Here is a 15,679-nt window from a genome sequence, read left to right as displayed (position 1 = left end):
TGCTATAATTTTTTTTAAATTAAAATATTTAGAAATATGCATACTACGGTTTGCTCAGAAAATGCAAAAAGCGATCCCACAAACAAATTCATACTTGCTTTTTTTCTTTCATTTACCTGTTATTTTGTAGTAGCAGATCTTACCTGTTCCAATAGGTTTCATCCTGCTATGATTTTTTTTTTTGCTATAGAGTTTTATAATATATAATTTTGAACATTGAATTTGTGCCTGATCAATGAAATTCCTCTGATATTTTAAAAAAGAAAATCATAAGTACTAAATTTAAACGATGCAAATGAAATCTTATAATTATTTTTAATTTATTTGATTAAAAAAAAATTAATTTTGAAATTAAAAAAAAATATTTATAAAAATAAATATTATGATTATTATGTTCCTTAAGATATATTTTCAATTAAACAGCCGAAATCTTTATAATTTTAAGATTTAAAAACGCGAAACACGAATAATAGCTGCTGAAATCATTTATTATTATTACTAAGCGCCAAAAAAAAAGTAAAAGAAAGTTTTCAAAATAGAATAAAACAAAATAAAATAAGTCGAACACAAAACTTAGTATGTATGTATGTATATAGTAGATTTTTATTGTATATCGTTTTTAATAGTGTGTATTATATAATATGAATGTTTATTCAACACATAAGTAAATATGTAGTATGTGTATGTGTGTATGTAAAATATGTATTACATATAAACCGTATAAGTATTTTTAATTAAATTTATAATTAATGCTATTGTAGTTTAGTAATATTCATTCATTTCTCGTCATAGTTCGCTTCGCCTCGTATAACATTCAGTAGTTCATTAATAGTAAAAGTGATGTAACGCTTGCATTTTTTTCTATTCTATATATTCTATATATTATTTGCTGCAAAGTATAAATAAATTTTGCAGAATATAGAAAATAGTACTGTTCATATTGGTAATTGCATTTTTTAAGCATTAATTAATTAATGATTAATTAGTAATTAGTAACTATCAATAATCAATATTAATTACTAATTAATTATTGTGCGATAACTTTTAACGGTTATATAAACTATATTTTGCATTTATGCTTACTGCTTTTGTTGCTAAATTTTTCGAAATTTCTTTTATAACTTCTTTGAAATTATTCAAATTTGATTTGCAAGCTTTTACGTGCAGCGCAATACAAATTTTGAATAGTTATTTGCTATTGATTTGCACATTTGATATGATGTGTGGTGTTACTTATAGATACATTTGTTTTTGTAAATATTTGTTATATGTATATCATTTTTCGATATTTTAAAAATGCTGTAGTGTAACTTTTGCAAATTTATAAAACGAATTTTGTTTTGAATTTGAAATATTTTTTTAATTATGAAAATCTAGAAAACAAAATTTTTGTATAAAGTATTTACTATATATTTTCTGAGCTTATTTTGTTACATATGCATTTGTAAATACTTTTCGCATACATAACTTGTTCCAAGCTTAGCTTTTGGCTTGGCTAATAATGCTTCAATAAACTTTGTGTTTGCCTTTTTTGTCAGTTTTCTTTTCTATTTATTTGCAAATTGTCACAATTGATTTAAGCAGTTTTTTATACAATTTTATTTTCACAGTTACATCACTTTTGCGTTGCCACCTTGCCTAATGCTAATGATTAAAATTCAAATTACTTTCGCATTCATCATATTCGAGTATTCAAAATCGTTCCCAAAAGCCGCAATTATCAATTTGTTTCTTTTATCCATTATCAAGTCCAATTTTCCATTATTTTTTTGTTTTTTTTTTTGCAAACTTGGTTCAACTTTGTTTAGTTTAATTTAATTTCGTTTATTTTATATAAAATTAGTTTAATTTTTTTTAATACTAAATTTTTACATTTGTTTGTTTGTATGTATGCATCTATGCATGCTTAATTTAATTGTCTTTCTTGCTTAGGTTCATGGTTTTATTTTGCTTTTTGCTCAAAACTTAAACACAATTTCTACACTTTCGCTACAATTCATTTTATAGTTTTTCTAAATGCTATAATGCTTTTCAGTTGCAAACGATTAATGTGGAACTTAGGTGAACAAATTCATTATTAACTACACATTTCTTACAATTATATTGCCTACATATGTATATATTTATATATACTCGTATATACACATATATATATATATATATATATATATATGCATGTTTTCATCTATGTACGAAATATATGAATGTATATATGTAAATGTGTCTTGCCTAACTTTGAGTTGCATATTTAATTTTCACTTTTGTTTTAAGATTTTTCAACTTTTTTTTAACTTTTCATCAGTATTGAAAAGTTTTTTACTAAACGCTCAGCTACAAATTGTACTGGTACAAATAGTTTTATTTAGGTGTGCTGGGGGTGTGCCTTTCTAATACATTTATGGTATTGCACGTATACCATCTAGTGTCGATCTTAATATTAGACTGCCTTCGACCCAGAAGTTCGGGCGATCAATCATATTTTGCCACAGTGAGAGCTCTTTGCCAGCTGCATCCATCCATTCTACGGGGCGTCCGTAGCTTTTGCCTGCAAAATATTTATTTTTAATTAATTTATGCAAATTAGTTCAAGTGTCAGCTTTTATATAAATTTCTTCATAAATTTAATGAATCTATTCTACGGTCTTCTGCTCAAAAATCCAGCTATAGACAGGTTCCATTAAAAAAAATATTTTTCCCTTAAATCTCTTTAATTTGATGGTAATATTTTAATATGTCATTAATTCTAGTAAATTAATGGATTTAAAAAATTTCCAGATAAGTGGCATCACTTTTCAAAAATTTTGTTCAATTGAAAAAACTTTTTTCGGTTAGGTTGGTTACATATATTGTAATAGTCATTAAAAAAATCAACCAATTTTATTGAATTTAACTTTTTAATCAGGTGGCAACTATTCTCAAAAATATTCTCAACTATACTTTACTTGACTTTACTTAAATCACTTTCGTTTTATTCAAATATTGTATTTATTCATTTCTTTTATCAAACTCCTAAAAAAATGATTTCAACCGTTAACCTCTTAATTTTGCAGAGATTTTTTTTATTTTTTCAATATTTTCGACTCAACATTTAAAATAAGGTAGATGGCTAGTTTTAGGCTTTTTGAATTTTAATTAACTTATAGTAAACTTTTAAATTGAAAAGAAACGTTACAAATCCAACAAGTAAAAAAGGGCTTAGTTCGGGCGTAACCGGACATTTTACCTATACACTCGCATGGTAAAGTGATATTTGGTTTTTCGTATATATTTTATATAAAAGTAGATAGTATTGCATTCATTATTTACAATCACAGGTAAGAAGATACACTATTATAACAAAGATATTCTTTATAAATCTGATTGAGATTTCTTACATATTGACCGATAGATGCGATATAAAGTCAACCGGCAGTTCTAAAATATAAGTATTATATATCGGATTTTACCCATTTTTATTACAAGGACATGCTGTCATTACAAAAATATTCTACCCAAATTTCAATACTAAAACTCACAGATTGGCCGATGTGTTAGGTAAAAAATCAGCCAAATGCACTGAGGTACAGATATTTGATATCTGGGTTCTTGAAAAGTTATAGCCCGATTTCGACAAATCGTGGGCTCAAGTTTAAACATCTTGAGGGCACTACTTGACCTAATGACCGTTAGGTGAACAAAACTATTACACTCGGTAGCAACATGTTGTAAGAGTGTAAAAATTATGCAAATGGAGAGAGAGAGACAGATAGAATTTAGATTGTATTCATAATACTAGTTCAAATCTAAAATTTATTTTGTTCTAAAATCAATTTTTTACCTGTGCCTAGTGAAAAGCGCACACCGCCAAGGAACTCATTACTCGCCAAACGATCGTGATCCCACACCGTTAATTCCAGCGCACGTTCGGACAAATCGTCCAGCGATACGTCCTCATAGATGAAAGTATAATTCCAAGTGGGATGCAATGAGCGTTTCACAACTGGCGTCTTTTGTTTGGAGCTACGCGTACGATCGGGCAGCAAGTAACTGTAAGGAAAAAAGTTTTGATATAATGTCTATGTATATAAAAATGCATAATTAATTGCTAAAGTTCCTTTCAAAGAGTAATAAACAGGGAGTTTTTCAACTCAGAGCAAACTCTATAGTTAATACATAAACAATATACAGCGTCCCTGTTCGAATAGGGTTTTAAATGCAGGAAGGGGGTGAATGGCGCAACGAATTTAGGTTAACAATTTAAACATCTGATTTATAGGGAAATCCCTCATGTACCCAACATACGAAAATAAAGGTAATGCAAACAATTTTTTAGCGGTCACCGTATTTGAAGCAAAAATACCTAAACTCAACCCCGCAGTGTACCTACCTTTTACAGAAGGCATCACAAGTGCCGTTCACTTTAATCGGACTCAAATGTTTCGCCTCCTTCACGAGCACATGCAGTTGACCACCTTTTGCCGAGCGATCGGAGCGCGACGCCACCGATTTGATGCTACCAAATTTACGCAGATTTGAACTACCGCTGCTGGTGGAGGCACTACGCATAAAGCCGGGACGTACCATCTCTGGTGGTATATACTTCAGGCCGACAACAATATCACCGCGATACGTGGCTATCTCATCAAAGGGTTCACTCTGCAACAAAAAAAAAAAAATTAAAAAAATGAAGAAAATATTCTCGGGAGTTAATGTTTGCCACTTACCCGCTCCTGCAGTAGATACCATTGTGATTGTGGATTATCGAATACTTTGCCCTGCAAACTCACGCTAACTTCACCGAGAAAATCATTGCGTCCAAACATATCCGAATGCCAGACGGTGAGCCATAAAGTGCGCGATTCCAAGCTAGAGATCGGCATGTGGAAACGTAATATTTCATCGAAAATCGGATTCAGTGTGTGCTTCTTGACTTTGGTTTTACGTTTGCCAGCCTTCGATTTGTCGGGCAGCAGATATACCTGTGTGGTTTGTTAGAGAATATTGTATTTAGGGCACATTTTTCCGAATATTATTCATAAGTTAGCTTACCTTCACATATGGATCACTGCGATTACGCTTCACATCGACGGCAGCGAGATCTTTGCAGCGCACCACATGTATCTCCAGCGCGCCCAGTTTATAGTTGTATTGCATGCCGAACTCAACTTGACCTTTGACAACCACTGTGCCATAGCGTCCCTCGCCGGCGCCAGAGTAAACGCTGGCCATGGAATCCGAACGTAGCTAATGGGTGAAAAGGAAGGCAAAGCAAATGAAATTAGTTAGTGAAAAAAAACACAAATTAATATGCACATATATATTAAAATATATGTATATATATATATAAGTACAATACAATATACAATTGTTAATTTATTTTTATAAACAAAAATTTTTTTTTATTAAATTTAAATAATTTTTTATATATATTTTTTTTATATTTACTATTCAACAAAATTTATTCAACCAATTATTAAAAAAAATCACAGCTGTTTTCCGCGTGTTTAAGTCAATAAATACATATGTATGAAAGCAGCATTCTCGTTCAATGCCTTTACATAGTTCTTTGTTTTCGTTTATACTCATATATTCGCATACTCGTATATAGTATATGTATGCATATATACATATGCACATATATATATATATATACATATGCACATTTGCTCTCCTAAGTGAATAATCAAGGCGAATTCAGTAGCATGCAGCTGCATCTGTAATTTATGAGTTTGTACTAATTTTCTCATTCGTCACAACAATGCTTCGGCTTTTGTGAACGTTCGCTGTTTTAAATGCAATGGGAAAATTCTTCTTATCTTCACGCTATGCATTCTTAAATATGTACTAATCGTCTATTAGTCAAACATGAAAGCAGTGCAGTGCTGCTCTTGAAAAACGATTAAGGTATGATTAAACACGAAAGTGCTGCAAGCTACGGGTGTTACGCACGACTTATGTATACCCATCACAAAAGCAAAGAAAATTACTATACCTAAGAGTAGGTCGTATTTCATTTTAGGAGTAAAAATATTCAAAAATAAAACAAAATTTGAAATTTAGTTACACCAAAGCTAGAATTAGAATATTTTTCACAAATATATACAAATATTTTTTATAAAAGAACTTAATTTTTCTTGATCAGTTGGTACGGCAGCTATCTGCTATAGTAGTCTGTTATAAACAATTTCTTCGGAGATTGTACCGTTACCTTAAACAATAATTCATGCCAAATTTCGTGAAGATATCTCGTCAACTAAAAGAGTTTAGCATACAATAATTTGATTTTGATCATTCGTGACATACATGCTATAGTGGTCCGATATCGGCGGTGTCGACAAATGCGCAGAAATGGCCGAAACTGGCGTTAGCCGTCTTCAAAAATTTGTGATAGGCTCAAAGCGCTTTGTGGATTTGTAAGGGCCTTATGATCTATTATATAGCAGTTTTCGATAACACAACAGATCGGCGTACTAAGTAACCAAATTAGATCCCTGTCATGATCGACCTCTCAACCCAACCTAACTGCATAACTGAATTTTCACTTCCGAATTGCCGAACAATTTTTGTAACTATATGTTATGTGATAGGGACCGAAATGTGCAACCACTTCGGTTTGCCAAGGAACACGTGAACCGAAACCTTCATTTCTTAACTTATACGAAAGTAAAGACGAGTACTTTGACAGGCAGATTTTGCAAATTATCTCGACCCATTCATGATGTTGATATATAATATACATTTATAATCGTACAGCACTATTGTTTATATACGGTGTATAAATAACCTATAGATAAACCAAGCCTAACATAAAAAAATAGTTTATGAATGAAAAATTTATATAAAAGTTATGGATTATATATTATAAAAAAATAACCAAATTTCTACTTACACCCAATGAACTGAGGCTATCGCGATTTTGATGCATCGCCACCAAACGATCGATATCCTCATCCGATTGCGTTGGCCATGTTTCGCTTGTGCCGCTGCCACGTGACTGTATCGGACTCGCTGTGGACTCATTGCGTTTGCCAATAACTGGCGATTGGTTGGATTCCTCGGCGGCTGCTTTGGCCTCCTCTGCAAGTAAACGAAAAAAAACAAAGCCAAATCAGTAAACAATTTAATTAGTCGTAAATGCCAATGTAAGCATTTACATACATACGTATGTACACACAAGTGCATGCGAGTATTTGTATAGTTAGTTAGTAATGAGTAAAAATAGTTGTAATAGCAGCAAAGCAGTTAACGCGTAATGAACATACACTAACATATTATTTATGGAGTTCGAATGTGGAAAAAAACGCTGCTATTGTGCATGCAATCAAGCCTATATACATACTTGTATATATAAATTTAGAAATGTATATATTGGGTATGTGCACCCAAGTAGCATTGATAAACGGCCGCACTCCCAAATGTCTTGACTCGCGCTCCTATGGCGACGATTGTGCAAGAGCAGCAAATATTTAAAGAGGCAAAAAAAAAAAAAAAAGAAACGTGTCTTACAGCCGGTTTTCTATTGTACGTACATATATACATACACACGAGTATACCATATGTATGTACTGTTATAAACACTTTTCGTTTCGAGCTTTCGATTTGCACAAACTTGACTTATCTTTTTCTTGTATGCATTACAATAACAAATGAAGCACGCTTTATTCGAATCCCCAGCAATAGTTAAGTAATTAAATTTAAGTGAATGTGACACGAGACACGCTTTCGGATATATCGATTATGGCTGGTCAGCGCATAGTGACCATTTCTTACGACTGAACAGGGTAAGAGTAAGCCAATGTATTTATTATGCAGTGTGTACGTTTCTATATTAACATGCAAATGGATGAATAAAAAATTAATATACCATATATGGTGCTTATGGATTGAGAGATAATAGGCCGAGTTTTTCCACAAAATTATTGGTCAGTGTCTCGTTGGTATACTTTTCATATTATCGACTAGGAATTTCAAATTCCTGATGGCTGATTGATTGCTAAGAGAAAGCTGTTTACTATACCAATATGTATAATATGCAATTTAAATATAAAACCAAAAAAAATAATATTGTACGTTAGTAAGGTTAAAATACTCTTCAAAAAAATTTATTTCCATAAGAAGAGATTGATTTTGATCGTTCAGTTTGTATGGCAGCTATATGCTAAGAAGAAAAAAGAAGTTATCATGATAGCTGACAACTAAAACATATGAAAAGGGCCATATTTTTCATGATTTTTTGGGTAGGTGAAAACTCAGGGCAAAGTGGGTGCCACACGAGCTCAAAAGCGACAGAAAATAAGAACGAACTGATGGTTCCAAATCTGCACTTTTCCGTCAAAATATGAAAATAAATAAATTCATTAATTCTTATTTCATTACAGAATTCATTCGGAATGGACCCCAAGCGCCAGCTGCTGTTCCCAGACCAGAGGATGAACTGATATTGTCATTGTAGTAAATAAGCATATAATAGTATGATATATATAAGTATATAAGCTACGTATTTGTAAAACCATAAAGAAATTTATGTGTATGTAAACAATTAATTCGGCAAATCACAAAAAGTCACTCTATTTAGCGTTCTATATACAATTTTGTTTATATATGTACTTCTCGAAGTAGTATTCCACTTGTTAGTAGGGAAAACTCATATTGCCGTCAGAACAAAAAATAATCATAATAACAACACGCCTTAAAATCACGAGTTCATTAACTTGATAAGAGCGATAAAATATCTGAAAATAGTTAGTTTTTTCCATCTGTTGGAGTAGTTGCAGGTCAAGGCAAACAAATTCCCCGAGCAAACACTAAACATATTAACATTATTAATCTCAGCCACATATATATATACTAACAAGTTTTTTATTAAAATTTATATATTCTTGCAGTGAATACAATAAACAGCAATGACTTTGCATAAGCACCTGTAATTATATCTATAAATAACTACCAGTATGTATGTGAATACAAATGTCTGTGTATAGTTTGAATGTGTGGCATATTGGCAGTCATAAAATTATATACTTTATAGATAGTTTATAACAAGAACTTGCTTCGATGAGGGTTTGCATAGATAAAGCAATCATTTGTTAGAGTAACAGGGTGCATATGTATTTTATATGTGTGTATATATATTTAAAATTAACTTTATTGAGGAAAATGATATTTTGTTCTTTAATATAAATATATAAATTTATGATATGAAATGTGATTTCATATGAAATGTGATTTCATACTAATAGTTGTTATAGTTTAAAGCATTCAATTCAAGAATAAAATATTTGAAATTCAAATGTCTCAACTTTGATTTCTGAAATATGGCTGCGCTTTCGATTAACATGCAGTTTCAAAGTATATCTCTATAAAATATTAATTTTAATTGCCAGTTTTGAGATAATCAACCTATAAAACAAGGGTCAACAGGGTAAAATCATGTCAATTCTAAGTGGTGTTAGTTCTTATACCTGTATTGTATAATAAGTTCTATATAGCAAACCAGATAAAGATTTATATCACCATAGAACTCATCAGTAACATAAGATACACCTACACTAAAAATGGTAATAAATATGTAACAGTAAACAAATTTTCCAAGTGATTTGTACTAAGTGGATAATTTGATAAAATCTGCTTTTAGGACGATTAGAGAACTGCTTCTCAATAAACAACGACAATCAATATACAAGAAAAAACGTTAACTTCGACTACGCCGAAGCTATAATATCCTTCACTGGTGCATTTTTTATAGCATAAAAGAGTAGAAAAGGATCTTGATTTTAATTTCGGTTGGTCAGTTTATACGAACATATGCAGTATGTCAGCTACATGCTATAGAATTCCGATCTGAAAAATTTCTTCGGCAATTCTTGCCACGCCTTGGGTAAAATTTCGTGAAGATATCTTATGCTGATTCTTTCACTCTCCAGTATATAAATCAACTTAAAATTTGTCTAAATCGAAATATAACTGTTTAAGAATTCAGACGCCAAATGTGTGTACTCCAGTGCGTGTGGCTAACTTTTTGCCGAAAATATCGGTCAATAATTGAAATTCGGGGAAAATGTTTCTTTGATAATAATATATTGTACACTTGTGTTCAAAATGGGTTGAAACGGATCAACATTTCCCTTAGCCTCGATATACCTAATATAAAGATTTTCGAACATCCAGTTGACTTTATACCACATATATCGGCAAATGTGCCAGTTATTTTAATGGCATTGAGGGAGCGTGTTTTTTCAATAACAGTGTAGCTTTGTGCCTCAAATGAATAAAATCGGACGAAAACTTGCCTTAGTCCCCATATAACTGATATTCAGAATTTTGAAGCGTCCGGCTGATTTTACTCTCTGTTTATATTTAAATATTTATAAAATTGCTTGAAAATGAGTTTCTTCCTTACTCTTTATTTTTTCATAAAAGCCTCACCGACAAGCTGTAGCTTGAATTTTCTACCCCTCGTCGCAATTTTCGTCCTTTTCATTACCTTAAATAGCGCTATGAAGAGCACTAGAGCGTTCAGGTTAATAGCAGATTTTGAATTTTATAGAGAATTGTAAAAAAATTACACTTCTTATTCCTACCAGTAATACCTAAATAATAGCAACGTCAAATTTGACATCTTCATTAAGTGCATCCAATAAATTTATGTTTAAGAAGCATAAATTTTGGAGCCACATGGATGCTTGATTGCTACGCCAAAAGTTACGAACGGAAATTTACGATATTAGCACAACATAAATTCTAAAAGTGCTATGCTTTGTGCTAGAATGGGTGCCAAACTGCTGGATGGTGTTGGTGGACCTCGAGAGAGGTGTTGGGTCAAGAATTTCAGGGACGGGTAAGTAATTTGCAGCTACTCATGTTTTTATAGACTAAACGAAAACCATAAATATGATATAATTTGTGCTGCTTAAAATAGTCATAAAATATTTATGAGTTTACGAAAATATTTATATTATGAGCATACACTTAAATTTGTGCTTGAAGAATTTAATTTCGGTGCGCTCTACTTGCTAAACATTCCACTTGCTGCTAAGCTATGAGTACAGTGAATTGCGTGCGGTCTACCGTCGTACCCATGTGTGTGGTGGGTATACCTTCTCGCTTGTGCACCTCAGCTGTTGGCGCGAGTAAAGGTGGCCTGCGCGCCACGAAACTGCAAACATGCGGCGCATTCAATTCGTCCTCCTCGAGCGTCTCGAGGAAGCGATCTGAATTGGAGCGCAAACTATCATCCCATGTCCAAGCGCGCGGCTTTAACTTTAACAAACCACCATTGCTGCTGCGGCGCCGATAGACAAATGCAGTTTGCGGCTTCACATTACACGCGCCAACTACTGGCGCACTGCCGAGTTCGATAACCCTTTCGGTAGTTTTCATGAGAGAGTGCGCTTGTTTAGTAGTTGCGAGCGCTTTCGTTGGCATACTTTGTAATTGTGTGGTTGCTATGGTTGGTGTTGGGTCAGCGGCGGCTGTTGGAAACGCGACCATATCTCTCTGCTGCATTTCATAAATGTATGCAGCGAATTTGCCATCGATGTCATCATCTTCCTCCGAGTCATATGGATAACTACCTATGCGTCTGTCGCAACAGCAGCAGGGTAAACTGCACCAGCGCCAGCATTTGGCAGCACCTACGCGCTTACGCCAACCATCGCGGCAGGAACAATACCTATGCCGCTTTTGTATTTTTGTTGGCTCATTCCAGTAATCTTTGTATCGGTTGTGCGGTTGAGTGGCGCGTTTCCTGCGCGCGAATGCACATCGGCTGTAGCACAGCAAGCGGCGCCACCAGCGTTTTCTGCTATAACTGCGGCGCTTTTGTAGTGGTTGTTTCGACGCTGTTGAAGCGATGGCTGTGGGCGTTGCAGTATCACGTGTGATAATGCTGCCGCAACTACTGTTACTATAACTGTTGCGCTTGCGATTTAGCGATGAATAATTGAAGTTGTTATTGTCAGTGGTTGAGGAGCTTGAAGCGCGTTCTAGCGCTGCAGTTGCGTAGGCGGCATCACGCGTTTTTGATGACGCCGATTGGTTTTTCGTGCGTGTGCTAGTTAATTTAACTTTTGTTGGTTGTATTTTCGTTGTTTTTGTTTTAACTTTTGTCTTGCTTTTTCCGTAATTGTGTATGGCAGGCATGGGCTCAGTGCCGCTAGCATCTATACAAGCGCTACCGCCATTACCGTTAACACCGCTCAACGCGTTATATTGCGCATCTTTCGCTTTCTTACTTTTCGGACGTAATAAACGTGTAACTTTTTTCATTGTGTGTTTAAGTTTGGCGCGCGCGCGTAGTTTTTAGATGAGATTCGGGTCAAATTCATTTAATTGAGTTCATAGCGCTGATATGAAGGCATAAAGGGTTTGTTGTATTTCAAGAATATGGTTGCAAGTCGCTTTTTTTTGTTTATTATTTCGTATATAGAACAAAGGTAAGCCGGCCAAAAACATCAAAGGGTCTTATAACACGAAGCGTACATATATATGAAATATATATATATATATATATGTAATTAATTCATAAACACTCTTTAATATTTTGTGCTTTTACAAACCTATACAAACTAGTTAAAATATAATTAGTGCTCGTGTTGCTAGAATAAGATTAAGATATGGTCATCAATCTCTTTTCTAGAGCAGCTGTAACTCTGCTCTTATACGCATAATGTTAAATTTTGGTAATTTTTGTAACACATAAAAACTAGTAGCGGTAAATTAAGTGCTCATGACTTCTTACGAACATTTTACTCAAGTTTGAGGTCAACGAGGTCGTAATTACATCTCGTGCTTGGAAATGTACTCAACAAAGAAAATCTAATAAAAGAAGAAGCGACATATTTTGTTTGGAAATAGAAAATGCTTTAAAAGAAACAAAGTGATACACAGTGTATGAAAAACTATATGTAAATAATTACTTACTTCTAATAACAGGTTGTCAGTTTTGATTCGAAACGAAATTTAGTATTATATAGGTTTCTAAAGATATATTCAGAAAGTTTTTGTAGACCAGGCTCTGACATAATATTAGCTAAGAGTCCCTGGAAATCAAAGATCTATATACAATGATATCTTTCCTATATGAGTCAATCAAAAAACTAAACGTGTAAGGTCCAATAGCTACCTCGAATAATGAGAATGGCATCGAACTAATTCTAATGAGTGACCTAATCAAAAACTAAAATGAATAAAAAAAAACATGAAAACGGTAACGTCGGCTGCACCGAAGTTATTATACCTTCCACTCGTGCATTTTTATAGCATAAAAGTGTATGAAAAGATCTTTTTCTTGATTTTCATCGATCAGTTAAATGGCAGCTATATGATATAGTGCTCCGATAACGGCGGTTTCAACAAATGAACAACCTCTTGGGGAGGAAAGGACGTGTGCGGAATTTCAGAGAGATATCTCAAAAACTGAGGAACTAGTTCGCGTATATACCGACAGGCGGAACCGGACTCAGCTGATCATGTATATACCATATATATATTTTAAAAGGTCTTCGACGTCTCAAATGTGAATAATTTGGTTAGTTTAACATGTTCTTTCTAAGTTGGTGTCTCTACAAATCATTTGGTGATGCACTGATTGGTAAATAAATTTTATAAAAAAAATTTGGAACCTAAACCAGGTAGAAAGTGTTTAATTGATATGATTCGAAAACATCTACGTTCTAAAACCATGCGAAAAAATCTCATTTGAACGATGGTTTTGGATAGTAAAACATGATTTTTACAAAAAACTGTTCACATTTTATGGTAAATCCTGTGTGTTTCTCCACCAAAATATATTATACGTTATCACAACAGATATCACTACGAAAAATTGTAGTATTAAAGATTTAGTAATTGACCCAACGAAAAAGTGAGTTTAAGTCAGAGTAAAACTAATCTGCAGAACTCAAATTACACAAATTAACGCTGGCAAAACTCAGTACTAGCTTCAGCTAACTTGCGGCAGTGGGTAGAAAACCTGAGTTCGGCTTTAAAGTAAACAAAGAAACTTTGACCGATATATTACAAAATCCGAAAACTGCCAGTTGAAATCATCATAAGCAATGTCAACCAGTAAGGTGTCTACAACACATAGGTGCAGTTGCATTTCAGATCAAGGTGTTATTTTCTTGTTACCAGCAAATGCGCATACTTGGCGTGTGTGAATATAGCTTGAAGCTGCGCTCGTTGTTCGGTTTATCATTATTCACAGTTATAACGATTATTTCCGTTACCAAAGAGTTTGATTTCAATATGAAGGTCTATAGATTTTATTATAAAGTTGTTGTTGCGTAATATTTTTCAAGAATTCCGTAAATTCCATAAAAATTTATATTTAAATTTAAATTAATGCGCTTGAAAGCTACAGCAAAGTTATTGAATGTGAGCACATATTTTAGTACAAATTAACGGCAAAATCATATCAATTGCCATTGTACATTTAACCTTTGAAGGTTTCTTGTTATTGCATGGAAATTAAATTAAATGAATTAACTTGCTTTACATTTCAATATGGTGACTCAGCACAAGTTCCAAGAAAATATTCACGCTATGCGGTGGTAAAACTGTTCAAAAATTATTAATAAACATTTTTGGTTTTTTATGATAGTATTTTTTTTTTGAATTTTTATACACAACGATCAAGCAAAGTAGGATATATTAAATTTGTTGATTTACTTTTTTATTTTTAGTGAGCATTTTCGGTAAAATAACTAAAATTTGCCATAAAAAATTATAATGGAATTTTTAATACAAATGTTTCTCATAAACTTGCTACATTTGAAAAAATCGCAAATAAAATTACAAAAATTTAATATTGTATTTTTGAGTTCTTTAATTAAAATCTGCACTCTGTTTTACATTCTTACGCATGCAGTTTTATATTCGTAATGCATAGTGAGTGCAGCCAAAGATGTGTGCAGGTAGCGGAGGCAACGAAGTGAGTGCCTAACAATACTGGCACATACACACATACATAACATACATATAACTACGCACACATACATACATATATACCGCATTGAAATAACGAACTTAAAACGAGGATTTGCTTTTTGCAGCAATGGCATTGCAGTCACTGGGTTTTTGGTAAAATTTACGCGTCATTTGTTTTGAGAAGAACGTGAGTTTACTTCATGGAACTTAGCATCTACGTTTATATGTATATAAAAATGCATGCATTGAAAATGCTAAGTGATTTCACCTTAAGTGAAATACCGAAGCAGAATTTATTGCAAAAATGTGAAAGGAGTGAAACTTTATAACGGGACATATATATCCTAGCACTATTTTACTAATTTTTTAAAGTTTACTAGAAGGTTAAGCATGTTCCTTTTCACAATGTAAGGAAAGAATATAAAATCTAAAACAGATAAGAAATGATTCACAGCTACTTTAGGAAATTAGTACAATTATGCGTTGCAAACTTCGTGGCAAGCTAATATACCAGGGTATAATGACTTTGTAGTTGGTGTTTATGCTAAAAAAGTCAATGAATAACGTTCGGAGTCAAAGTGGCTCTCAATCAATCAATACGAAATTCATTATTTTTATGAGATTATCAAACCTTAACAGAATTATCTGAGATCCAGGACATGTTAGCTTACACATAAGATCTACAATAGAATAGTTGAAAGTGTTCAAAAGGGAATTTGAAAGTCTGTTGAATGTTCAGTATAAAAACGTTCAGCTACAGAACTAAATTTAT

The 15,679-nt window shown here is 32.9% G+C and overlaps 1 protein-coding gene across 3 annotated transcripts in view; it reads right to left on the bottom strand.

Annotated features, from left to right (window-relative positions):
- Positions 1–573: 573 nt before the first annotated feature.
- Positions 574–15,679, bottom strand: part of btsz (bitesize) — a 141,735-nt gene continuing 126,629 nt past the window's right edge. For all 3 annotated transcript variants that reach the window (XM_070105988.1, XM_070105990.1, XM_070105989.1), the window contains 6 exons: positions 6,869–7,056; positions 5,029–5,223; positions 4,704–4,958; positions 4,367–4,635; positions 3,818–4,026; positions 574–2,545 (listed from right to left, as the gene is read on the bottom strand). In XM_070105988.1, the coding sequence (XP_069962089.1) occupies positions 2,397–2,545; positions 3,818–4,026; positions 4,367–4,635; positions 4,704–4,958; positions 5,029–5,223; positions 6,869–7,056 (1,265 nt within the window). In that variant the 3' untranslated portion in view covers positions 574–2,396. The remainder of the gene's footprint in view (positions 2,546–3,817; positions 4,027–4,366; positions 4,636–4,703; positions 4,959–5,028; positions 5,224–6,868; positions 7,057–15,679) is intronic.

The sequence above is a fragment of the Bactrocera oleae genome, chromosome 2, assembly GCF_042242935.1.
Source record: "Bactrocera oleae isolate idBacOlea1 chromosome 2, idBacOlea1, whole genome shotgun sequence".
NCBI lineage: Eukaryota > Metazoa > Arthropoda > Insecta > Diptera > Tephritidae > Bactrocera > Bactrocera oleae.
This window is presented reverse-complemented; position numbering and strand designations above follow the sequence as displayed.